The 27,434-nt window shown below is 42.5% G+C and overlaps 1 protein-coding gene across 1 annotated transcript in view; it reads left to right on the top strand.

The window, feature by feature from the left end:
- Positions 1 to 27,434, top strand: part of LOC106578565 (cadherin-12) — a 251,807-nt gene that overhangs the window by 79,733 nt on the left and 144,640 nt on the right. Inside the window, exon 2 of the mRNA XM_014157554.3 lies at positions 13,616 to 14,043. Within this exon, the coding sequence (XP_014013029.2) occupies positions 13,798 to 14,043 (246 nt within the window). The 5' untranslated portion in view covers positions 13,616 to 13,797. The remainder of the gene's footprint in view (positions 1 to 13,615; positions 14,044 to 27,434) is intronic.

Below are 27,434 nucleotides of genomic sequence, written 5' to 3'. Positions count from 1 at the left end.
GCCTGGCGGGTTGAATTATGATTTTCATGTGTGTTTGCTGGGGTTCTGTCCTCAGATAATAGCATGGTTTGCTTTCGCCGTAAAGCCTTTTTGAGATCTGACACTGTGGCTGGATTAACAATAAGTTAATCTTTAAACCCATGTATAACACTTGTATGATTTATGAATTATGAGTATTTCTGTTTTTGAATTTGGCGCGCTGTTATTTCGCTGGGTGTTGTCAAATTAATCCCATTAACAGGATTGGCGTGAAGGGATCACTAATTAAGAGAGCAAATTAAATGTAACCATACTTTATAAGTCACATATCAATCATACAGTATACACTACCGTTCAAGAGTTTGGGGTCACAGAAATGTCCTTATTTTTTAAAAAGCCATTTTTTTGTCCACTAAAATAACATCAAATTGGTCAGAAATATAGTGTAGACATTGTTAATGTTGTAAATGACTATTGTCGCTGGAAACGGCTGATTTTTTTTTTAATGGAATATCTACATAGGCATACAGAGGTCCATTATCAGCATCCATCACTCCTGTGTTCCAATTGCACGTTGTGTTAGCTAATCCAAGTTTATCATTTTAAAAGGCTAATTGATCATTAGAAAACCCTTTTGCAATTATGTTAGCACAGACTTGTGAGGCGTCTGTTTCTCAAAACTAGACACTAATGTACTTGTCCTCTTGCTCAGTTGTGCACCGAGGCCTCCCACTACTCTTTCTATTCTGGTTAGAGACAGTTTGCACCGTTCAGTGAAGGGAGTAGTACACAGCGTTGTACGAGAGCTTCAGTTTCTTGGCAACTTCTTGCATGGAATAGCCTTCATTTCTCAGAACAAGAATAGACTGACGAGTTTCAGAAGAAAGGTCTTTGTTTCTTGTAATGCTGAGCCTGTAATCGAACCCACAAATGCTGATGCCATCATGACACAAGGCGAGACCCAGATGCAGATGGTTGGAGTCTTACAATGTTTATTAATCCAAAAGGAGGAGTAGGCAAGAGTGGTCATGGACAGGCAAAAGGTAAAAACCAGATCAGTGTCCAGGGGTTACAGAGTGGCAGACAGGCTTGTGGTCAAGGCAGACAGAAAGGTCAGGCAGGTGGGTACAGAGTCCAGAAACAGGCAAGGGTCAAAACCCGGGAGGACTAGAAAAAGGAGAATAGCAAAAAGCAGGAGGATGGGAAAACAGCTGGTTGACATACAAGACGAACTGGCACAAAGACAAGAAACACAGGGATAAATACACTGGGAAAAATAAGCGACACCTGGAGGAGGTGGAGACAATCACAGGTGAAACAGATGACGGCGTGACAGTACACCCCCCCCCCCCCCAGGGATGCCACCTGGTGTCCTAACTGGGCACGTACCTGGCTGACCGAATCAGCCTCCACTCTTCCAGGACAGGTCAGCCTGGAGGAGTGAACCCATTCCAGGACCCGGGACCGGACTGGGTAAGGGACAAACAGCCGGTTAGTCGAACCCCCTTCAGGTCCAGGCTGGGAGCGTTGCGCCTCATGAACCAGGTTCTCAAAACCCCAATCCACAGTGGCAGCAAGGCATGAGGTAGGTATAATGGTTTCAGAGGTCGAGGATGTGACAGAGGAATTGTATCGGCGGGAGAGAGCGCCAGGCTTCACTTTTTTTTTTACCCTGGGCGGTAGGAAATGGTGAAGTTGAATCTGGTAAACAAGAAGGCCCAATGGGCCTGCCTGGAGTTGGGGCGCTTGGCTGTACGGAGATATTCCAAGTTTTTATGGTCAGTCCAGACCAAGAATGGCTGTTCTGCTCCTTCCAGCCAGTGCCGCCACTCTTCCAACGCCATCTTAACCGCCAGGAGTTCTCGGTTGCCTACATCATAGTTCCTCTGCAGGATAGAGATGATGGGACAGGAAGGCACAGCGATGAAGCTTTTGGGCCTGGGCAGATCGCTGGGACAGGATGGCCCCACTCCAACATCCGAAGCATCAACTTACACCACAAATTGACGTGAGGGGTCCGGATGGATGCTGTTGTGAGCCAATGCTTCAGGTCCACAAAGGCTTTGTCGACAGCTGGACGGTACCTTGGGAGAGATGAGTGCCGAGAGGGGGGCCGGCAGGGTGCTGTAATCCCAAATGAATCTGCGGTAGAAGTTAGCAAAACCAAGAAACCGTTGCAACTGCACCCTGGACGTTGGTTGAGGCCAATTCACCACTGCTTTCACCTTCCCAAGATCCATCTGAACATTGCCCTCAGCAATGACATATACCAGAAAGGTGATAGTGGAGCAGTGGAACTCACTTCTCGGCTTTCATTAACAATTGGTTCTCCAGGAGGCGCTGAAGGACCTGTCTGACACAAGAACATGTCGTCAAGGTAAACGAACACAAAATGGTTAGCATGTCCACTGGCTGTGTTGAAGGCTGTCTTCCACTCATCCCCCTCACGTATCTGAACTACGTGGTAGGCATTCCGATGGTCCAACTTGGAAAACATGGTGGCCCCCTGGAGAGGTTCAAACACAGCACAGAGGAGAGGTAGGGGGGGTAACGATTTTTAACCGTAATGTTGTTATGTCCCCGGTAGTCAATGCATGGACACAGGGTCTTGTCCTTCTCCAAAGAAAAACCCTGCGCTGGCAGGAGATGCAGACGGACGGCCCCAGTGGCCAGAGACTCCTCTATGTACTCCTCCATAGCTTAGGTCTCTGGTCAGGACAGAGAATACAACCGACCCCTAGGTGGTGTAGTGCCTGAGAGAAGATCAATGGCACAGTCATAAGGATGGTGCGGGGGAAGGAAAGTAGCACATGCCTTACTGAACACTTCCAGGAGGTCATGGTATTCAGTGGGAATAGCAGAGACATCAACAGTCTTGCTAACATCCTGAGGAAGACGACTTGGGGAAGGCTGTGCTGCTTGAAGGCAGCGGGAATGGCAAATGGGCTCCAATCTAGGATGGAGCTTGTGACCCAGTCAATCACAGGATTGTGCTTTTGTAGACAGGAAAATCCCAAAACAACCGGAACATGGGGAGATGCAATGAGGAGGAACTCTATGGTCTCACTGTGGTTATCAGAAACCCGTAATTGAATGGGCACAGTACTATGGGTGACTTCCCCTATAGAGCGGCCATCCAATGCCCTAGCATCCATGGGAGAGGCTGAGTGGGAATACTAAGCTCCGAAGCTATCGTAGAATCCGTAAGACATTCATCAGCCCCAGAGCCAATAGCACTCGGAGAGACTTAGATTGGTCTCCCAACAGCACAAGCACAAAAAAGGGTGTGCGGGTGATGGGAATTAGGAAACTCCCAGTCTGACTCACCATAGTGCTGGTACCCACTAGAGACAAGGGTTTCCTAATAGGGCAGGTAGCTATAAAATGTCTTGTCCTGCCACAGTACAGACAACAGTTACTGTTCATCCTCCGTGAGCGTCCCCCAACTGATAACCTAGCTCTTCCCAACTAAATAGGCTCAGGAGTATCCAACTCACCCATCCTGACATTAGCGTAATAATATACGCTATCTTCGATTGGTCTGAAGGAAACGAAGATGGCTGTAGCTCAAAAATAAGCGAGCACTGAGAAAGAAAACCTTGGCAGGTACCAGGATTCCCCGAATATCACTCCGGAGGTGGTAAGCGGGGTTCTCGTGAAACCGGGATAGGTTGTACAAACTCCCTACAGATAAGGAAAAAAATTACTGGCCAATTAGGGTTTTTCAGAGGTGACAGGTAGCCTCTGAGCTTACTCCCTGATTTGCGCCATAATAGCCTTTAACCCATGGTCGTTACAATCCGTCAAGGAACTGAGCCCTTCCAAAAGGCCCTGTAACAACTCCTCATGTCTCCCAATGGTGGCTCCCTGCAGGGAGACAGCATGGCGGAGCAGGTCCAAGTCTGCTGGGTCTGTCATGGCCAGTTCGTACTATCATGACACAAGGCGAGACCCAGATGTAGACACAGGAGGCAGATGGTTGGAGTCTTACAATGTTTATTAATCCAAAAGGTGTAGGCAAGAGAATGGTCGTGGACAGGCAAAAGGTCAAAACCAGATCAGAGACCAGAAGGTACAGAGTGGCAGACAGGCTCGTGGTCAAGGCAGGCAGAAAAGTCAGGAAGGCAGGTACAGAGTCCAGAAACAGGCAAGGGTCAAAACCAGGAGGAATAGAAAAAGGAGAATTGCAAAAAAAACAGGCAAATGGGAAAACCGCTGGTTGACTTGGAAAACATACAAGACTGGCACATAGAGACAGGAAACATAGGGATAAATACACTGGAGAAAATAAGCGACACCTGGAGAGGGTGGAGACAATCACAGGGACAGGTGAAACAGATCAGGGAGTGACAGATGCTCCAGATACTCAACTAGCTTAAAGAAGGACAGTTTTATGGCTTCTTTAATCAGACAGCAGTTTTCAGCTATGCTAGCATAATTGAAAAAGGGTTTTCTAATGATCAATTAGCCTTTTAAAATGATAAACGTGGATTAGCTAAGACAACATGCCATTGGAACACAGGAGTGATGATTGCTCATAATGGGCCTCTGTACGCCTATGTAGATATTCCATTAATAATCAGCCGTTTCCAGCTACAATAGTCATTTACAACATTAACAATGTCTACACTGTATTTCTGATCAATTTAATGTTATTTTAATGGACAAAAATGTGCTTTTCTTAAAAAAAATGATATTTCTAAGTGACCCCAAACTTCTGAACGGTAGTGTATAGCATATATAGCATTTGCAAAGTCATTGAAGCAAGCGAAGTGAATCCGGGATTCAACTAAAAATAGACAATACATATAAGACTAGAGTTTCAAGGTTTGGATAACTGAAATGTTATCTTCAAGTTGATAATTAATATGTTGGATTTACATCTCCATCTCAACCAAAAATGAAAGTTTGAATTGATTTGATTTAGTCCTATTCTTCAACTTAGATTTTTGGTTGAGATGGAGACGTGAATCCAACATATCAATTATTCATTTCTAGACAAACTGGAATTAAAGCCAGACTGTCAGTGGTAAGTGGTACAAAATATACATCTCCTTCAAATTGTGATATTAGGTTGCGTTGACAACCATGTACAATGCAATATTACTTTGTAATACGGTAAATAGCCTACAGTTATACCAGACATACCTTACAAACTATTGTAACAGTATTTTTTCAACCTTAAAAAGAGTAACACATCCATGGCCATATTTTGAGGTCACTTTAACTATAAATGTCTTCTTATGTAATCATAGAAAGTGTGCATGTTCAAAATAGCATGCAAAGGTTACAGGTCTGTGGAGATCTTCACAATTGCTATAATAATCTGCACAGAATCTCGAACCTCATTGATCACTTGCACGATGTACTTTTAATGTAATCTCAACTGCAATCCAGGTCATTTGATTGTGCTTTTAGATTAAACACAATGAGAACACATAAAGGACTCTATTCAAACAGATCCACCTTAGCTGACATCCACATAGCGGCTGTTTTGGCAGTGTTAGACGTAGAACTGCAGAGGTGGAACTGCGTTAGGAGCTCCACAAGCAGCTCCCTGGCATTATACCTAAAGTGGACATTGCCAATGGCTGCAAGGAGTCTCATTACAAGAAACAAGACATTGACTGTAAGTTAGCCGCAGTTTGCTAGCTAGCAAGCAAGGGATAAGAACGTTGCATGCCAGTATGGCAATGGAAAATTTAGAACAAACAACTGGGTCGCGTCTCTGGCAATGGAATCAATAGAACCAGCGACCAGCCGGCTTGGGTAGCAAGCCTAGATTTGTGTCAGGACTATATTTTGTGGAAGGATGAAATAGTATGAATAAATTAATCAAAATAACGTTTTTAATGAAAATATGTCAATCATTATTTAAATATCTTGTTAACCCGTTGTATAAAGTGATAATGCCCTCGAAGCCGGTGTTTAGAGGATAATGTATATTGGCACAGTTAACAACATCCGTGCCAATATATCCTCCCAACACCAGCTTCTCGGGCATTATCACTTAAATAGAGCACTACTTTTGACCACAGCCCTTTGGGCCCTTTACTCCCTGATTATTTATGTAGCCTGATTGGACATTTGTTAGTCCATTTTTATTACCTTCCCCCTCCTCTCACCCTCCAGGTAGTTTGTCCTCCTCTGACACGTTTTCTCTCTTTGACTACCTTTCCTTTCCGTCTTCTTTACCTTTCCACCAATGTTATGTTCTCCTCCTCCTCTAGTCCCTGAGGCTCCCAGGCATATTAAGACCTGCTTTGGTCTGGCCGATGTAAACACGACTGCACTGGCTACACTCTCCACTGATGTTGGAGGTGTTTTTTTCCTTATTTGGGTTGTGTCTCTGAATGCCTGTTCATATTTATTCAGTATGGATTGTGCCAGCCCACCAGCCACAGCTTCCCTCCAGTTTCTCGCTCTGTGCCTTAAGCATTATGCTGAGTTTGTCGAACCCTGAAAAATCTGCTGTCATTACCAGATGAGTTTTCAGTGCAGAGAAAGCCCCTTAATCAGCTGTTATGCAGCATTGTGTTCTGCACCAAGATGAGTATGCGGCACTGACATGAACAAGCTCAGGTTGACACAAAGCAAATCGGTATACACATTCATGCAGAGCATCATAGAGAGAGAGAGAGACTTAACTAAGTAAAAATGCATTTGTGACATATGATTGGCATATGAATTCTTCAGAGAGTGAAACATGCAGATGTTTGAATCACAGCATCTAGAAAATAAATTACTGTTGAATTTTTAAATGAATGTTTATCTTTATCTCCCCAATTATATTTGCTCATGGGTTTATCCTTTTTATTACTTACAGTTGCACACACTGATCCACTACCATATTTGAGATCCATCACCTGGATTCGGTCTTACGTAGCAAAATTTGAAATTGTGTTTTTTACATTGGATAAAAGTAGAGAGTCAGCGCTAAAACATGGTATATCATACACTGCATTTGAGGAACAATGGGAAAGTAATTCTGCTTTGAAAGTTAATCAACTTGTAAACTCACTTTTGAGAAAATCACCTTTGAATGTTTTGGTATCTAGTGAAGAGCTCTTCCTTGTCTACACCCATTCACCATCGTTCACACCCTCATAAGCTTTAGCCCCACCAATCTCGGGGGGGGCGCTCTCTGAGCGCACACTTGACGCTCTGGCCGATCATTTGTTTACCTCTGGATAACATGAAAACAGCCTAACCAGCTCTGCTGGTAATAATTTAATTATACCTTTTTTTACAGACGTTTACTGACACCGGCCATATTCAACGGGTGTTGTACACATGTCACGTAACGCCAGCTAACGAGCCAGCTAGCTAACGTTAGCTAGTTAAACAACAACGAACAAAGTGGCAAAAATGCCACAGCGCTGGGAGCTAATCAACCATGTTCAATGTTAGCTAGCTAACATTAGGCTCTAACTAGGGAGCAAACTGCTCTGGGAAATGAATAATAACATCAGCTAGGGAGCCAGCCAACTAACGTTAGCGAGCTAGCTAACAGTACACTTTAGCTAAAGACATATAGTTATCTAGCTAGCTAGGTAAACAATGAACCTAGCTAGGTAAACAATGTTTAAGATCACACACGTCACGTAACATTAGCTAATGAGCCAGCCAGCTAACGTTAGCTATTTAAACAACAATGAACAAAGTGCCAACAATGCCACAGTCCTGGGAGCTCACCAACCACGTTCAATGTTAGCTAGCTAACATTAGGCTCTAACTAGAAAAGCAAACGAATAATAACTTCAGCTAGGGAGCCAGCCAGCTAACTTTATCTAGCTAGCTAACAGTACACTTTAGCTTGAAATGAAACCACTTTCTGTCAAAATTATAAACGTGTAATATCTGAAAATTGTGCTAGCTAATGCTAGACTATCTTACTTGTATACATTATCATGCACGATGGACCCGTCTCCCTGTCAGGAATGCCATACCACGGTTGCCCTGAGTTTGAAGATGTAATCCGGATACTGGTGTTTTCTCCATCTCTTTAACCTGTTAGGGCTAGGGGGCAGTATTGACACGGCTGGATAAAAAACATACCCGATTTAATCTGGTTACCACTCCTACCCAGTAACTAGAATATGCATATACTTATTACATATGGATAGAAAACACCCTAAATTTTCTAAAACTGTTTGAATGGTGTCTGTGAGTATAACAGAACTCAAATGGCAGGTCAAAACCTGAGAGATTCCTTTACAGGAAGTGGCCTGTCTGACCATTTCTTGAACTTGTTTTCCATCTCTATCATTTACTAAGGATCTCTGCTCTAACGTGACACTTCCCACGTCTTCCATAGGCTCTCAGAGCCCGGGAAAAAACAGAATGTCGTCATTCCAGCCCCAGGCTGAAACACATTATCGCCTTTCTCAAGTGGCCGATCAAAGGACACTGGCTTATGCGCGTGACCCCGACCGCCCCCGCCTTTGGGATTTTTTCCTCTGTTTGCCGAAAAGGAGATTCCCTGTCGGAATATTATCGCTTTTCTACGAGAAAAATGTCGTAAAAATTGATTTTAAACAGCGGTTGACATGCTTCGAAGTACGGTAATGGAATACTTAGAATTTTATTGTCACGAATTGCGCCATGCGCGCGACACTTCTTTACTATTTCGGATAGTGTCTGGAACGCACGAACAAAACACCGCTATTCGGATATAACGATGGATTATTTTGGACCAAACCAACATTTGTTATTGAAGTAGCAGTCCTGGGTGTGTATTCTGACGAAGACAACAAAAGGTAATCAAACTTTTATAATAGTAAATATGATTATGGTGAGTGCTAAACTTGCCGGGTGTCTAAATAGCGAGCCCGTGATGCCTGGGCTATGTACTTAGAATATTGCAAAATGTGCTTTCACCAAAAAGCTATTTTAAAATCGGACATATCGAGTGCATAGAGGAGGTCTGTATCTATAATTCTTAAAATAATTGTTATGCTTTTTGTGAACGTTTATCGTGAGTAATTTAGTAAAATGTTAGCGAATTCCCCGGAAGTTTGCGGGGGGTATGCTAGTTCTGGACGTCACATGCTAATGTAAAAAGCTGGTTTTTTATATAAATATGAACTTGATTGAACAAAACATGCATGTATTGTATAACATAATGTCCTAGGGTTGTCATCTGATGAAGATCATCAAAGGTGAGTGCTGCATTTAGCTGTCTTCTGGGTTTTGGTGACATTATATGCTGGCTTGAAAAATGGGTGTCTGATTATTTCTGGCTTGGTACTCTGCTGACATAATCTAATGTTTTGCTTTCGTTGTAAAGCCTTTTTGAAATCGGACAGTGTGGTTAGATTAACGAGAGTCTTGTCTTTAAATGGCTGTAAAATAGTCATATGTTTGAGAAATTGAAGTAATAGGATTTTTAAGGTTTTGAAAATCGCGCCACAGGATAGCAGTGGCTGTTACGTAGGTGGGACGAATTCGTCCCGCCTAGCCTAGAGAGGTTAACTATCATACTCTAATTCCACTGATTTCAAAACTTGATCCTCCAGAAAGAGGAGAGCAACACTTATGCAGCTCTACTACACAATACGTTTTTAAACAAGCGGCATCGTCAGAATTACCAACACAGACTGACAAGTTCAAATAGACAGAAGACTTCTATATGGCAGACCAATCCGAACTCCTGTCTCGGCATGTCCAGCCCAATTATGGCTAGTGGGAAGGTTGCTTACTTTTTCTGTGGCTTAACCAACAAGGCTCGTAATTTAACCATTTTATTAATATTTACAGATAGCATACAAATTTGTTATTAAGGCACATTAAATTTGACATGTTCGAGAAGGCATTTCTACCAAAAAACACACTTTGATAAAAAAATATTCAAAAGGATCTCCTGTGAAGTTGTGGCTTGCAATATACACCTAGTTTCCCGAATCGGGTCACATTTGTTATACAGAAATGACAGTGTGTATTGAGCTACAGGAGGCAGAACCACCATGGTATGTCTAAATTTCATATTCTGAAAAGTCTTTGACACCTGTCCCCTTAGAACCATGGCCAAACTTTGTAATATAAACAAAATTACAAGACATCTGAGAGTCATGTCTTGTTTTAAAACTCTTGAATCTAGTCCAGACGTGTCCTTAACCTTATTAAAACAACTTTGACTTCTCTGCACCTGAGGATGACACTCATGTCACCCAGCAACGCACCTGTGGTGGTGACACAATTAAAATATCACCCTCCACATCATAAAAAATAAAATATATGCAGAAGGAGAACTTCAACCCGATAACAGTTCTCTTTTTTTCACTCTGCCAGAGTCAATACCGTTTATCTGTTTGTCATGTTTACGACGGTCTTGACAACTAGTAACTTTCCGAGGGAGTCTCTTATGGTTCCCAATCTGCACCACCAGCTCGGTGAGCCATATGTTCTTTGATTATGGGTGGTGATGTGTGAGAATGCTGTCAGCCGGCTGCGTGGTGTTATCTGAGGCAGACACGGTGGGTCAGGGCTTGGCACCGAGGGCCGACACATGCTAATGAACTTCTCATTAAATATGCATCAAGCGCCCTCCAGGAACGCACAGCGGAGCGTAGGCAAAATTCTCAGGAATTATGGGAACAGTCATTTCCCATTATGTCTCTGTTAAATAAGGAGTGACCTGTCTGATCAATGGGCTGACCTCGTCGAGATAGTTCCTCCTGATTCTGCAAGGGAACTTTGCAGATTACTTTAGACTTTTAAGATACTGCAGTGACAGTATCAACTTAAATGTCCGGGTGTATGGGGGTGTAACCTTGGTATAATTTGCTCCCTCTGACGCCAATGTTAGAAGTCTATGAAATTAATCAAAGACAATGATGTCAATGAGGGTTGTGGTTATGCAATTAAAGTCTTGGTGCTCACGTTATTATATCACTCATAACTACATTAGGAAGGAACAAAAGAGAGAGTGTGTGACAGGTGTTGAATCATCCTAAACTAAGTTGTCTCCTTTGTTGATGGACAATTCAGAGTATATTTCCCATGGCTTTTACTCCTACTCCCACTCTTAATACGGGTGTATTATTGACTTCTAGTTTATTATTTTGGCATCCAATGGCTTAAATGCTACTACAAGAAAGTATTACAATTTATAATCGGCACCATTGCATTTCATCACATTGTAACAAGACCATAGCTCAATTGAAGCATAAAGTACTTAAGCAACTTACAGTTGAACGCTTGAGTGTTTTAAATGGTTTGCCCATGGTATAAATAATGTTAATGGTTGCTCAATTTATGATTGGCATTGAACACATCCGGTTGATTCTCATTTATACGGCTCTATGACCAAATCAATTGTTCACTCATTTATATATTGCCAAAGTTTGGTTAAAATGATTTGTCCCACTTGCCCAGAACAACAGTATCTTGTTTGTATTTTCTAGGTTTTGTGAAATCCAATCTTTTAATTGCTTAACTGGATTCATGATTGGGCCTAATTAGTTCAAATGTTATTTTATTCACGTGCTGTCCTTCTGGATTCAATTGGATAATGTACAGCACATATACTGAAGATTGTCAAGTTCAACGTAAATGTACTGTTTGTGGGTAAAGGGTTCTGAGAGCTTCAGCAATGAGTACATAATTATACCTCAAAACTCCTGTCTGAAGGATTTCAGATTCCCTGCTTTTTTTGAGGAAAAACTACTACAACCAGGAAAGATGATAATGATGGGTGTAGTTTTGTGTATGAGTTTCAGGCCCATGTATTAGCGAACAACTAGGCCCTCAAAATAAGGCTTTATGAACTACGTATAGTTTGTGTAAATATACAGTATATTATATATACATTCTTTTGTGATAACAAATTCGCTTAGGATAGAGGGTATTTCAATTCATTATTGTACTTTGTATACATTTTTTAAGTTACCACAATGCAATTAAACTACACTACTAGCGCATGGCCATGTTGAATGGATAATCATTGTAAAGCATGTTTTAGCATGGGTGATATGAAAGCAGGATTAGGTAGTATTTATCATGTATTAGTTGATGTGAATACTGGACTGTGATAATTGGAGGAATGAGAGACACTGAAAAACAAACACAGTATTGGCTCTCTCTGTTGACACTGGTTTGATATGTTTTCTTTCTGTTATTGTTGACACTGGTCTGATATGTTGTTGTTTTTGTTTTGAATCGGGCATCGCCACAGTCTACTAAGCCCACATCCAATTGCACAGAGCCTGTTATTTAAGAGCACAGAACAGCAGATAGCTTATCTGATGGGTTTATTTAGTATTTTTTGGGGGAGAAGGCTCCAGATGTATTCCAAATGGTACCCTATTTCATATTTAGTGCCCATAGGGCTCTGGACAAACATAGTTCACTATGAAGGGAATAGGGTGCCATTTGGGACACACACGTTTCATTCCAGTGTGTAATTGGAATGATTGGGGAGGCAGTGGGACAAGTAATGGCCTCTATTCATCAAGTTGTTTTCATGTGGCACACTGCTTTGCCAAAAATAGGCATCCTCAATTAAATTGTGATCGCTCCCTTTTATAACAAAAGAAGGGAAATCTACTGTTCGTTTTATAAGTTAAGTCACAATCTTTATTCCTTACGGTTGGTGTGAATTTAGACCTTTGATAGATTATTTCACCATGAAGGTCTCTGATAAAAAAAATGCATAGTTTCTCTATTCCATCATAGGTAGTAGCCACCTTCTAACCTATGATGTGTTGCGTGCAAACCTGGAAACATGATAAGATTGTACCTTTGGCATGTGTTCACTTCAAAAGGCTATTATTAAGAGTTTTTGAAACTATCAGGAGGCAACATGTATCAAGTGATGCTTGCTGAAAAGGACACTCTACTATGCACTTTGTTACATTTTTTTACAAATATCCTGGATGGATAAAGCAGGAATGATAGCAAAATAGATACACATTCAAGCATGTATGGCACATTACCAGACAGGCACACACCCGCATTTGGAATTCTAAACCATCTCCAATAGCTCAAATGGCATTTGAATGAAAATACAGTGGAAACAGTAAAGTGAGTATGTAGATAATATTATATCGGGACAAATAAAATATTCAGTAGGACGGGAGCTGGGAGTTGAATTATTTGTTGTTAATCTCCAAAGTGTTCATTCACTCTGGCTCCAGAGTGGCGCAGCAGTCTAAAGCACTGCATCTCAGTGCAAGAGGCCTCACTACAGTCCCTGGTTTGAATCCAGGCTGTATCACATTCGGCTGTGATTGGGAGTCCCATAGGGCGACGCACAATTGGCCCAGCGTTGTCCGGGTTTGGCCTGGGTAGGCAGTCATTGTCTTATAAGAATTTGTTCTTAACTGACTTGCCTAGTTAATTAAAACATGTAAATAAATAAAAGGTGTGTATTGCTGTCAAATGACAGAATTGTAATTGTTATGGCATAATTATAAGATCATCCATAGTCATTTCTTTCCATACTCTGTTATACTCAAGGTGACATTTTGACCAAAAATTTAGAAAGTTCTTCTTCAGAAATAGTTGCCGTCTTTTTACACAAGCATTGTTTTCTGTGTGTTGTGTAATTGGGGCACATTAACATTACTCACAGGTGACTGAGATAAAGGATACAGGCGAAGGAGCTTAACATTTCTTTCTGATTTCTCTCCTCCAGGTGATGAGCTCCATTAATCGTTGAACGTGACAGGCAACCCACCCCGGCCAGCGACTCATAATCTTGGCTGTGTCCAGTCAACTCCTTCACCACGGATTCAGCATCCCTTCATCTTTCTGTTGTGATCTGGCTTTCCATTTGTTGGGACTTTAACTTGGAGACCTCAAACTCACAGACCGCCAATGCTTACAAGGAACTGCCTGATACTGTTCCTTTGGTTTGTCTTCGACAAAGGCTCCCTGTCTCCTGTACGCCCGCCAGGCGCACCGCTGAGCAGGAGCAGTCTGGGAAAGGAGCATCCCAGGAGCCTGGTGGGCCCGATGAGAAATGGGGCATCTGGGTTTCAGAGAGTCAAGAGGGGCTGGGTATGGAACCAGTTCTTCGTGCTGGAGGAGTACATGGGGTCAGACCCACAGTACGTGGGCAAGGTAAGGATGCTTTACGTTGTGTTATTTATTGCATGGGAGTGTGTCATAACTTATATAGCTAAGAGCTCGGGAGAAATTGATGAGGGTGAGAGTGGGATGGAGTTGAGAAGGAAGAGCTATGTTGGTAGTGGTACCAGGTGTAGAGCATGTTTGAATTATAGAGTTCTATGTCCCTTGACATAGCCCGCTACTACCAATTGTCACTTTTTTACTTAGCTTCGCTCCTGGAGCTACATCTGACCATTTTAATCTCATGATGGGTTGTGTTTGGAAAATGTCTCTTTTTATGAGTGTATTAGGATATGAATGAAAGAAAAATAAATGAAAAATGTCTTTCTTTTTGGGATTTATGCCAATGTTTCAATGTCGGACAGACATTTTTATTGCAGCTACACGCAGCATTCGTGTGGTGAGTGGATCAATGACCGGGCAGGAATACATTTAAATTATGGCTCTTGTAAATCTGTCAGAACATCCTAGTGACTAGGGAGGGAGGATTCTGACAGCAGTAAAAGACAGAGGACACGCACCTCATAGACTTAAGCCGGGTGGAGACTACACGACTTTCAAAATCCTAACATCAATGAGCCTCTCATATTAAACAACCGTCTATCCTGAAGTTTTTTGTGTTGCCAACGTAGTGGTGAGCACACTAAACGATGTGGCACAGACGGTGGTCACACACTAAAAGATTCTTTACTTGGTCGTGAGGATTCTCGATACCACGCTGTCTCGCAAAAAAAATGTGATTAGATTTAATGTAGCTACAAGTTGTGGCTCAAAGCAGCCTCATAAACATTCAGTCAGACATTCACACTTGCCATACAGAGTTGAAATATCTAGCCAACATTTTGAATTTAATAACATTGCTTGTGAACCTCAGATCTGTAACGATTTGATGCTTTGGTTAAAGGGAAGTACAAACGCATACTAGTAGTATTTGCTCCTGCTCGAGAGTCCGCACATTCTGGGTGATGTGAAACAACGTCATCATCTCACTGAGTTTTTCTCTGGCAAGCTATCGTTGGCTATTGCTGATCACCGTTCTAAAAACTTGTCGTTGCACATCTCACACTACAAGACCATTTGTGCCAATAAAATCAACATTTGAAAATTTCAGGACATCTGGGACTGCTCAAAGATAAGATCGGTAGCCCTCAGATTGCATCTCTGACCCGCTCACATTAAACAAGTGTCGGTGATCGCCACGTGCCCTGAGTAGGCAATGACATGGGGATTTTGTCTCCTATCTCAAAAACTTGTTTGGGACAGCTAAATTGGGGCCAAAATCGTGTAGTGTACACCCGGCCTTATTGAACTGAACTGCATGAAGTCTGCTATTCACAATATGTTTTTTTTCTCCTTGCTCTGGCTTAAGACATCCTTTACCTAAACTCAGAGGGGTTTTAAGGCTGAAGTTGTAATTTGGCACCCCTAGTTTAGGCAGGATAATAGTAAGACTGACTTATCTACCCCGGTGCCACTGCAATCAGTCCTGACGTGCTGCACTGTTTGTGGAAGTCTCACAGGCTAAAGCAGCCTGGGTACTGTCTATCTGCTGCACTCCTAAATCACTTAATCCCTGGCCGCTGCACCGTTTCAAAATAATTGACTGATTCTCTGCCATATCAAAGGCATTTGGAGATCAAGTCCCTCGACCTTCCGTGGGACAATCTTAAAGAGGGATAATCTGCTGCAACCAAATAAATACAGTGTCACGGGATGAGAGACCCAATGGAGCGTATGCTACCTAGACAATGGACACTTGATTAACTGGGTGTCAGACAGTGGCTTTTCTTGCAGGGATTTAGATCAAGCACAGTCTTCGTACAGATACTGTATCCATAATATATCCATAATTATGGTTTATTGTTTTACTGTTATTTTTCAGAGTGTAATTGACCAGAGTGGGCTGGAATGCGGCTGGAATTAATTTCTATAATACATCAAGACTAGACTTTGCAGCAATACATTCACATCAGAACACAAACATAATTACTATGCATTAAATTCTAGAATAGAGTTTACCAACATCCAACAACCAGCTTGTTTATGCACTTCGCCTAGCTACTTGTACTAACAGACACAGGATGAGCAGCAGAGAAGAGACCTGGGTTGTGTCCCAAATGGCATCCTATTCCTTATATAGTGCTCTAGTTTTAACCAGGGCCCACAGGGTGCACTAAATATGGAATAGGGTACAATTTGGTAAGCAGACCAGGTCTCCTCTCTGCTGCTCAAATCAAATCAAATTTTATTTGTCACATGCGCCGAATACAACAGGTATATTACCGTGAAATGCTAATTTACAAATCCTTAACCAACAATGCAGTTGAAGAAATAGAGTTAATGCAATATTTACTAAATAAAATTGAGTAAAAATATCTAAATAATCAAAAAGTAATACAATACATGTACATAACAATAACGATGCTATATACAGGGGGTACCGGTACCCAGTCAATGTGCAGGGGTACAGGTTAGTCGAGGTAATTGTAAAGTGACTATGCATAGATAATAAACACAGGGTGTTACTGCTGCTACTCACTGTTTTATTTTGTTTATTTTACGGTTTGGTCAGTGACTAGGAGTTTCTTGTTTATTTCTAAATCATATCTTAATGGGACTTTGATTATACCCCTGCTGAGATAGAGATGATTCCATCTTGTGAATGTTCTCCATGGGTTAGGTTGAGAAAGAACTCTTGTACATGTTCACTCCAAATTAAGTATGATGAATAGGTTTTGTGTCATCTTGCCCTGCTGATAATCTCAGATGACGTCATCAAGGCTTCATGGGAAAACGTTTTTGGGATGTCATGAATTCACAACTTGGGGAGGCCTTATAAGGAAAATTCAGAGCTGCTGTGATTTATTCCAAAGATCTGAATAAATTTACAGAATGGGTTCTGCTTTCCAATTTAGACGAGACATCGAAATTGATCCAAGAGAAGTGTGCCTGCCAAGAAAGTAATGACAGCACTCTCTTGCAGTGGCCAAAACACAAAAGGGCGATCTCTGACAACCAAAACAGAATAACAAAACAACAACATCCCTATGAGCATTATCCATCTTACTTAAAATAAAAAGTCTAATGAGATACCCCCTGTTTAAACCTCCATAACACTGCATCCCTCATGTTTGCATCTACTTGTATTGCAATCCAAATAAATGAAGGCTACAGTTCTGTGGTGAATAAAATGGTTATATTACTGGAGTAGGGAATGGCAGGGAAGAAATGGAATTCTGAAAGGAATTTTTTAAGACATCTTCACAAGAACTGCCTTCTCGTCTATTTCGGAATAATGAATGCAAGCAAAGCAACGTTTGTTTTCTTCTGTGACAAGCCAGAGGAGGAAAAATCTACGTTTGCATTTTCACTTGTCAATGTGTCAAAGGAATAAACGCAATAAAACAACAATGACTTGCATGCATTCGACTTTACTTATTCAAAAATAAATAGCATTTGTGGCATTGCATTGTTTTTACTTTGAGTACTAGCAAACCCCTAAAGCATAATTTCTGCAATGTTCCATATACAGAGATTTAAAACAGTAAAACAAAAATTGTATTCTATGCTGGTCTATAATGCCCTTCACACAGCACTTTATGAGGGCAATCCGTTATGCATTCACTTGATACATTAAATACAAACATAAATCTTCCTTCATTGATTACAAAATAACTTAGTTTGCTATCTATGGGATTACATTACTGTCTGTACAAGCTGCGAAAAACACCACTGCCTTAGTAACAAAAACAGCTATATGCAGCAGATCAACAATTTAACATTTTATTACAAGGAAATAAAGGCCTGGAGAGCCTTGGGGGATAATGTAACAAGACTGATACACTCAACAATTAGATCATGTCCTACAGTCCCAATGTTGAGCAATGGCTATCTGCAAGAAAAACTGCTATCAGTTGTTAGGCCATTAATCAAGTCCCACTCCTTCTTCTCAATCACTATTAAACTCTCCCCGCTGTACTCAGCAGCATGCACTCTCTCTCTATAACATTTATTTTTGCCATCTTGGCAGACATCACGATAATGGTTATGAATGACTGTGTCCCACAAAAGTTGTAGTTTTGGAGAGTAGCTGACATACCAGGCTGTTTTGGTCCACTTTAGGCAATGTGCTTGTCAGAAATGACATGCAAGCTAGCAATCATAAAGCCACTGTACTGTATATACAGTGCCCATATGGAAAGAAATATATTTAATGTCATGTAAAATGTATTTCAAGTAGATGTAGATACTTTTATGCTAAAAATGCATGTAATGCCTGACAATATTCTCTAGTCTACATGGTGGCCAAAGTGGTTTCTAATTTGGCTTCTTAAATAACTCGTTAGGTATTGATCAATGCGGAATTTTTTTGGGGCCACCAAACCAAAACTTTGGCAGGGATATAATTTAAATTGTGATGTGAGTAAAAAGAAATACACATTTTTACATCCTGTCATAAAGAGCACATGTTCAACTTCCTAAAAAACAATTTTTCCCATCTTAAGAGGTATGAAAAAAGTACTATAGTAAGTGCTTCTCTTGATTAAATAATGAAAAACAATCTAGTGAGACCAGGCACTAGGCTGTTTTTATTATTATTTTAATTTTGTTTCGATTTAAAAAATATCTATACATCATACAACACTCCACAATATGTCACATTGTAAGTCCAGGTCTTGTGCTTCCAATTAGTGGTATTATACAGGTCTACAGTGGATGGTTAGCGGTGTTATGCTGTGTTTATAACCAAGTGGGAAGTGGGAATTTACCAGAACATTAAGAACACCTTCCTAATATTGAGTTGGCATTGGGCATGGACTCTACAAGGTGGACTCTACAAGCTGTCAAAAGCATTCCACGGGATGTTGGCCCATGTTGACTCCAATGCTGGATGTCCTTTGGGTGGTGGACCATTCTTGATACGCATTGGTAAACTGTTGAGCATGAAACACCCAGTAGCTTTGCAGTTCTTGACACAAACCGGTGTGCCTGGCACTTACTACCATACCTCAAAGGCACTTAAATCTTTTGTCTTGCCCATTCACCCTCTGAATGGCACACATACACAATACACAATACTCAATTGTTTCAAGGCTCAAATCCTTCTTTAACCTGTCTCCTCCCCTTCATCTACACTGATTTGAAGTGGATTTAACAAGTGACATCAATAAGGTATCTGTCACAACGTCCACAGCTGGCGCCTCTCCCCGTTCGGGCGGCGCTCGGCGCTCGTCGTCGCTGGCCTACTAGCTGCCACTGATTTCCTTTTCTGTTTTTGTTTGGTAATGTCTGGTTAGGGTAGCACCTGTTTTGTGTTTATTAATTAGTGGGGTATTTAGTCTGTCTGTTTTGTGTTTGGGGTTGTGCGGGATTGTTTCGTGTCTGCTATTGTAGGTTGGGGGGGATATTCTTTTCTGTCCATTTATATTTTAGCGTTTGGGCGTAAGGGTTGCTGGGCTGCGTCCCGATGTATTCAGAAGACTGTGTTAGTCTTCCTTTATTGGAATACTTTTCCCTGCCTTTTCGGCTTGATATTTTTGGACTGGTTTTTCCTTCATTAAAATACTACGTGTTTCACGTACCTGAGTCTCCTGCGCCTGACTTCACCCCTCCTGCAGAACTATTATTTGACAGTATCATAGCTTTCACCTGGATTCACCTGGTCAGTCTATGTCATAGAAAGAGCAGTTATTCATAATGTTTTGTATACTCAGTGTATATTAGTTTCATTTTTCATTAATAATCTTTAAAAAAAATATATAATTTTTCTTCCACTTTGACATTAGAGTATTTTGTGTAGATCACTAACAATTAAATCCAATTGAATCAAACCTTTTGACACCATAAAATGTGAAGAAATCCAAGGCGGGTGAATACTTATAATTCATACAGTTTCTTGACTGTGTCCAGCTCGCTAATAATCACTGAATTAAAGCTAGACAGTAAGGGAGCATAAAGAATCCCCCCAAAACAATGATAGAAGACAGTTTTTTTGCAAAGTTTTACACAGAGGAAATATAACACATTTTCAGTGTGGCCCTTCGAAGCTTGATGAAGACCGAATGTGTTCCCCAGGGCAACATTAGTTTGACACCCCTGCTTTATACTGTACATTGTGGCCACCTTAAAGTAATTTCTAAACCTTACACTTGCCATGGTTAAGGTTTTTAATGATTTGATCTAGTATACTGCACTGTATGATTCTTTAAAAAGCCTTAGCAACTGCCCACCTATCATGCCATTCATATTCCTATGAAAAGGACATGGGTCTGCAGTGTGGTTCTTTCAGGGAAACCAACACAGGGGTGTCCCACTGAGCCACAGCCTTTGTAAATACACCATGAGCCCAGAGACCAGGACAGCTTTATGTGTGCCCAGTGAAAACCATATCAAACTGATTGGGGTGTTTGTGATCTTGAAAAGACTCTATGTGATCACTTGTATACAGAAGTCACAACACACACACACACTGTACACACAGGCACATACACCAAGAACGAGAAAGAGAGAGGGGGAGAAAGATTGAGAGAAAGAGAGATGTACACTGCTCAAAAAATAAAGGGAACACTTAAACAACACAATGTAACTCCAAGTCAGTCACACTTCTGTGAAATCAAACTGTCCACTTAGGAAGCAACACTGATTGACAATAAATTCCACATGCTGTTGTGCAAATGGAATAGACAACAGGTGGAAATTATAGGCAATTAGCAAGACACCCACAATAAAGGAGTGGTTCTGCAGGTGGGGACCACAGACCACTTCTCAGTTCCTATGCTTCCTGGTTGATGTTTTGGTCACTTTTGAATGCTGGCGGTGCTTTCACTCTAGTGGTAGCATGAGACGGAGTCTACAACCCACACAAGTGGCTCAGGTAGTGCAGCTCATCCAGGATGGCACATCAATGCGAGCTGCGGCAAGAATGTTTGCTGTGTCTGTCAGCGAAGTGTGCAGAGCATGGAGGCTCTACCAGGAGACAGGCCAGTACATCAGGAGACGTGGAGGAGGCCGTAGGAGGGCAACAACCCAGCAGCAGGACTGCTACCTCCGCCTTTGTGCAAGGAGGAGCAGGAGAAGCACTGCCAGAGCCATGCAAAATGACCTTCAGCAGGCCACAAATGTGCATGTGTCTGCTCAAACGGTCAGAAACAGACTTCATGAGGGTGGTATGAGGGCCCGACGTCCACAGGTGGGGGTTGAGCTGACAGCCCAACACCGTGCAGGACGTTTGGCATTTGCCAGAGAACACCAAGAATGGCAAATTCGCCACTGGCGCCCTGTGCTCTTCACAGATGAAAGCAGGTTCACACTGAGCACGTGACAGACGTGACAGAGTCTGGAGACGCCGTGGAGAACGTTCTGCTGCCTGCAACATCCTCCAGCATGACCGGTTTGGCGGTGGGTCAGTCATGGTGTGGGGTGGCATTTCTTTGGGGGGCCGCACAGCCCTCCATGTGCTCGCCAGAGGTAGCCTGACTGCCATTAGGTACCGAGATGAGATCCTCAGACCCCTTGTGAGACCATATGCTGGTGCGGTTGGCCCTGGGTTCCTCCTAATGCAAGACAATGCTAGACCTCATGTGGCTGGAGTGTGTCAGCAGTTCCTGCAAGAGGAAGGCATTGATGCTATGGACTGGCCCGCCCGTTCCCCAGACCTGAATCCAATTGAGCACATCTGGGACATCATGTCTCGCTCCATCCACCAACGCCACGTTGCACCACAGACTGTCCAGGAGTTGGCGGATGCTTTAGTCCAGGTCTGGGAGGAGATCCCTCAGGAGATCATCCGCCACCTCATCAGGAGCATGCCCAGGCATTGTAGGGAGGTCATACAGGCACGTGGAGGCCACACACACTACTGAGCCTCATTTTTACTTGTTTTAAGGACATTGCATCAAAGTTGGATCAGCCTGTAGTGTGGTTTTCCACTTTAATTTTGAGTGTGACTCCAAATCCAGACCTCCATGGGTTGATAAATTGGATTTCTAGTGATTATTTTTGTGTGATTTTGTTGTCAGCACATTCAACTATGTAAAGAAAAAAGTATTTAATAAGATTATTTCTTTCATTCAGATCTAGGATGTGTTGTTTGTGTTTCCTTTATTTTTTTTAGCAGTATATATATATATATATATTTGAGATTCTTCACAGTAGCTACCAGCTTTGCAGACTCTTGGCATTCTCTCAACCAGGTGCATGAGATAGTCAACTGGAATGCATTTAAATTAACAGGTGTGCCTTGTTAAAAGTTAATTTGTAGAATGTCTTTCCTTCTTAATGCGTTTGAGCCAATACGTTGTGTTGTGACAAGGTAGGGGTGGTATACAGAAGAAAGCTCTATTTGGTAAAAGACCAAGTCCATATTATGGCAAGGACAGCTCAAATAAGGCAAGAGAAACAAAAGACCATCATTACTTTAACCTGTTAGGGCTAGGGGGCAGCATTTGCACGTCTGGATAAAAAAAATGTACCCGATTTAATCTGGTTACTAATCCTACCCAGTAACTAGAATATGCATATACTTATTATATATGGATAGAAAACACTCTAAAGTTTCTAAAACTGTTTGAATGGTGTCTGTGAGTATAACAGAACTCATTTGGCAGGCAAAACCCTGAGACATTTTCTGACAGGAAGTGGATACCTGATGTGTTGTATTGACTTTAAACCTATCCCATTGAAAAACACAGGGGTTTAGGAATATTTTGGCACTTCCTATTGCTTCCACTAGATGTCACCAGCCTTTACAAAGTGTTTTGAGTCTTCTGGAGGGAGATCTGACCGAACAAGAGCCATGGAACGATGATGTCCCATTAGACACCTGGCGCGCGAGTTCATGTTGGGTACCCTCGTTCCAATACGTTATAAAAGAGTATGCATTCGTCCACCTTGAATATTATTCATGTTCTGGTTAAAAAAGGCCCTAATGATTTATGCTATACAACGTTTGACATGTTTGAACGAACGGAAATATATTTTTTCCCCTCGTTCATGACGAGAAGTCCGGCTGGCTTAGATCATGTGCTAACAAGACGGAGATTTTTGGACATAAATGATGAGCTTTTTTGAACAAAACTACATTCGTTATGGACCTGTGATACCTGGAAGTGACATCTGATGAAGAGAATCAAAGGTAATGGATTATTTACATAGTATTTTCGATTTTAGATCTCCCCAACATGACGTCTAGTCTGTATCGCAACGCGTATTTTTCTGGGCGCAGTGCTCAGATTATTGCAAAGTGTGATTTCCCAGTAAGGTTATTTTTAAATCTGGCAAGTTGATTGCGTTCAAGAGATGTAAATCTATAATTCTTTAAATGACAATATAATATTTTACCAATGTTTTCTAATTTTAATTATTTAATTTGTGACGCTGACTTGACTGCCGGTTATTGGAGGGAAACGATTTCCTCAACATCAATGCCATAGTAAAACGCTGTTTTTGGATATAAATATGAACTTGATAGAACTAAAAATGCATGCATTGTCTAACATAATGTCCTAGGAGTGTCATCTGATGGAGATTGTAAAAGGTTAGTGCATCATTTTAGCTGGTTTTATGGTTTTGGTGACCCTGTCTTTGACTTGACAAAACATTACACACAACTCTTGTAAATGTACTGTCCTAACATACTCTAAATTTATGCTTTCGCCGTAAAACCTTTTTGAAATCGTAAAACGTGGTTAGATTAAGGAGATGTTTATCTTTCAAATGGTGTAAAATAGTTGTATTTTTGAAAAATTTGAATTTTGACATTTATTTGGATTCAAATTTGCCGCTCTTGAAATGCACCTGCTGTTGATGGAGTGCACCACGGGTGGCACGCTAGCGTCCCACCTAGCCCATAGAGGTTAAGACATGGTCAGTCAATCAGGAAAATGTAAAAAACGTCAACTTTCTGAAAGTGCAGTTTCTTCAAGTGCAGTCGCAAAAACCATCAAGAGTTACGATGAAACTGGCACTCATGAGGACCGCCACAGGAAAGGAAGTCCCTAGAGTTATCTCTGCTGCAGAGGATAAGTTCATAAAAGTTAACAACCTCAGAAATTGCAGCCCAAATAAATGATTCACAGTGTTCTAGTAACAGACACATCTCAACATCAACTGTTCAGATGAGACTGCGTGAATCAGGCCTTCATGGTCGAATTGCTGCAAGGAAACCACTACTGAAGGACACATAGCAATGGATATTAGACCTGTGGAAATCTGTCCTTTGGTCTGATGAGTCCAAATTTGAGATTTCTGGTTCCAACCACCGTCTTTATGAGATGCAGAGTAGGTGAACGGATGATCTCTGCATGTGTGGTTCCCACTGTGCAGCATGGAGGAGGAGATGTGATGGTGCTTAGCTGGTGACACTGTGATTTATTTTGAATTCAAGGCACACTTAACCAGCATTGCTACCACAGTATTTCTGCCTCAATAGGCCATCCCATCTGGATTGCGCTTAGTGGGACTATCATTTCTTTTTAAACAGGACAATGACCCAACACACCTCCAGGCTGTGCAAGGGCTATTTGACCAAGAAGGAGAGTGATCGAGTGCTTCATCAGATGACCTGGCCTCCACAATCACCCGACCTCAACCCAATTGAGATGGTTTGGGATGAGTTGGACCGCAGAGTGAAGGAAAAACATCCAACAAGTTCTCAGCATATGTGGGAACTCCTTTAAGACTGTTGGAAAACCATTCCAGGTGAAGCTGGTTGAGAGAATACCAAGAGTGTGCTAAGCTGTTGTCAAGGCAAAGGGTGGCTACTTTAAAGAATATAAAATCAAAATTATTTTTTGATTTGTTTAACACTTTTTTGGTTACTGCATTATTCAATATGTGTTATTTCATAGTTATGATGTCTTCACTATTATTCTACAATGTAGAAAATAGTAAAAATAAAGAAAAACCCTTGAATGAATAGGTGTGTCCAAACTTTTGACTAGTACTGTATGTAACAACTATATTATAGTTATTTTTATCATTTATAATTTTGACATTATAGAGTACTTTGTGTAGATCAATGACAAAATAAAAAAAGAAATCTCAACTAAATTTATTTCAATCACCCTTTGTAATGCAACAAAATGTGATATAATATAATTGTTTTGTTTTGCTGAAGTTTCACTTGATAATAAAGATGTGGAACTCTACGTACGCTGCACCTTGGTCCGCTCATTTCCAAGAACGTGACAGAATATCCCACCAACAAAGGACCAAGCAGCGTGAGAATGAGGTAAAGAAGTTTTGGACTTGGGAGGACATGAGAGGACACGAGACCCTTCCTTGGCGGGAGTCGCCAAGGAGCATAGGGGGACAGCGATGACGCCGGGGACCGCGGCCACAGAAACCCCAATATTTTTTTCGGGGGGGGGGCACATGGAGCTGCGGTGGAGCAGCGGAGAGTGCCAGAGCCTGTTTGTGAGTCGGAGGAGGAATTTGATGAAAGATTCCGGAGAGAGGTGGTAGCGAGGAAAATGCTGCAGCACAGGCGTGCTAAAGAGCGTGACGATGGCACTGGTTTCACGCATCAGGCCTCCAGTCCGGTACGTCCTGTGTCTCCTCCTCGCACTCCCCCTGAAGGGCCTGTCCCCAGTCCGGTACGTCATGTGCCTGCTCCTCGCACTCACCCTGAAGTGTGTGTCCCCAGTCCAGTACGTCCTGTGCCTGCTCCCCGCACTCGCCCTGATGAGCATGTCACCAGTCTGGTGCAACCTGTGCCGGCCCCACGCATCAGGCCTCCAGTGCGCCTCCCCAGTCCGGTATGTCCTGTGCCTGCTCCTCGTACTCGCCCTGAAGAGCGTGTCACCAGTCCGGTGCAACCTGTGCCAGCCCCACGCATAAGGCCACCTGTGCGCCACCCCAGTCCGGCACGTCCTGTGCATGCTCCTCGTACTCGCCCTGAAGTGCGTGTCACCAGTCCGGTGCCACCAGTACCGGCTCCACTCTCTAGGCCTCCAGTGCGCATTCACAGTCCGGAGCCTCAGTCCGGAACCTCCGGTGACGGTCCCCGGTCCGGAACCTCCGGCAACGGTCCCCGGTCCGGAACCTCCGACAACGGTCCACGGTCCGGAACCTCCAGTGACGGTCCACGGTCCGGAACCTCCGGCGACGGTCCACGGTCCAGAACCTCCAGTGACGGTCAACTGTCCGGAGCTTCCAGGCAAGGCATCCAGTCCAACTCCAGGGCAAGAGCCTTTCTCTGCGCCGGGGGCCAGTCCAGGCACGGTGTCCAGTCCAGCTCCAAGGCCGGAGCCTTTCTCTGCACCGGTGCCCAGTCCAGGCTCCGACCCTGGAGCTGGGTTGGATGCCGTGCCTAGACTGGGCATCGGCGCAGAGGAAGGCTCCGGCCATGGAGCTGGGTTGCACGGCGTCCAGTCCAGCTCCATGGCAGGAGCCTTCCTCTGCGCTGGTGCCCAGTCCAGGCGCTGCGTTCAACCCAGCTCCATGGCCGGATCCGGGGTCTGGGCGGGGGCTACGACCCGCACCGGAGCCGCCACCGACACTACTCACCCCCCTACCCTCCCCATCTAGTTTCAGGTTTTACGGCCGAAGTCTGCACCTTTGGGGGGGGGGTGGTACTGTCACGCCCTGACCATGGAGAGCCCTTGGTGCTCTATGGTATTGAGGTCAGAGCATGACTAGGGGGCGGTGTTCTAGTTTTCTAATTTCTATGTTGGTGTGCTTGGTATGGTTCCCAATTAGAGACAGCTGGTAATCGTTGCCTCTAATTGGGGATCCTATTTAGGTAGCCTTTTTCCCACCTGTGTTTGTGGGTTATTATTTTGTGTTTGTGCATGAGCACCATGTAGTCACGTTTCGGTGTTCGTTTATTGTTTTGTTTTGCTGAAGTTTCACTTGATAATAAAGATGTGGAACTCTACGTACGCTGCGCCTTGGTCCGCTCATTTCCAAGAACGTGACAGTATCATTCACACTGCAGGTCCATTATAATTTCTACATAGTTACGATTTGGTTTTAGCCATTTTAAAGTTTATTGAGTTTGACCCCCCCAAACAAGGGCTATATATATATAATTTTATTTTTGTTCATTTTTAACTCAAACCACCCGCGGTCCGTATGTTTGACTACCCTGGTATAGAGGATTGATTACATTGGAAAATCCCAATTAATCTGGGGACATTCTTCATACGAATATGCCATATATATATTTTTTTTAAATGCAATACATACAGTGGGGGAAAAAAGTATTTGATCCCCTGCTGATTTTGTACGTTTGCCCACTTACAAAGAAATGATCAGTCTATAATTTTAATAGTAGGTTTATTTGAACAGTGAGAGACAGAATAACAACAAAAAATCCAGAAAAACGCATGTCAAAAATGTTATAAAATGGTTTGCATTTTAATGAGGGAAATAAGTATTTG

The sequence above is a fragment of the Salmo salar genome, chromosome 19, assembly GCF_965601325.2.
Source record: "Salmo salar chromosome 19, fSalSal1, whole genome shotgun sequence".
NCBI classification, from domain to species: Eukaryota; Metazoa; Chordata; class Actinopteri; order Salmoniformes; family Salmonidae; genus Salmo; species Salmo salar.
Note: the sequence above shows the minus strand (reverse complement) of the source record. Positions and strands in the feature narration are given on the sequence as shown.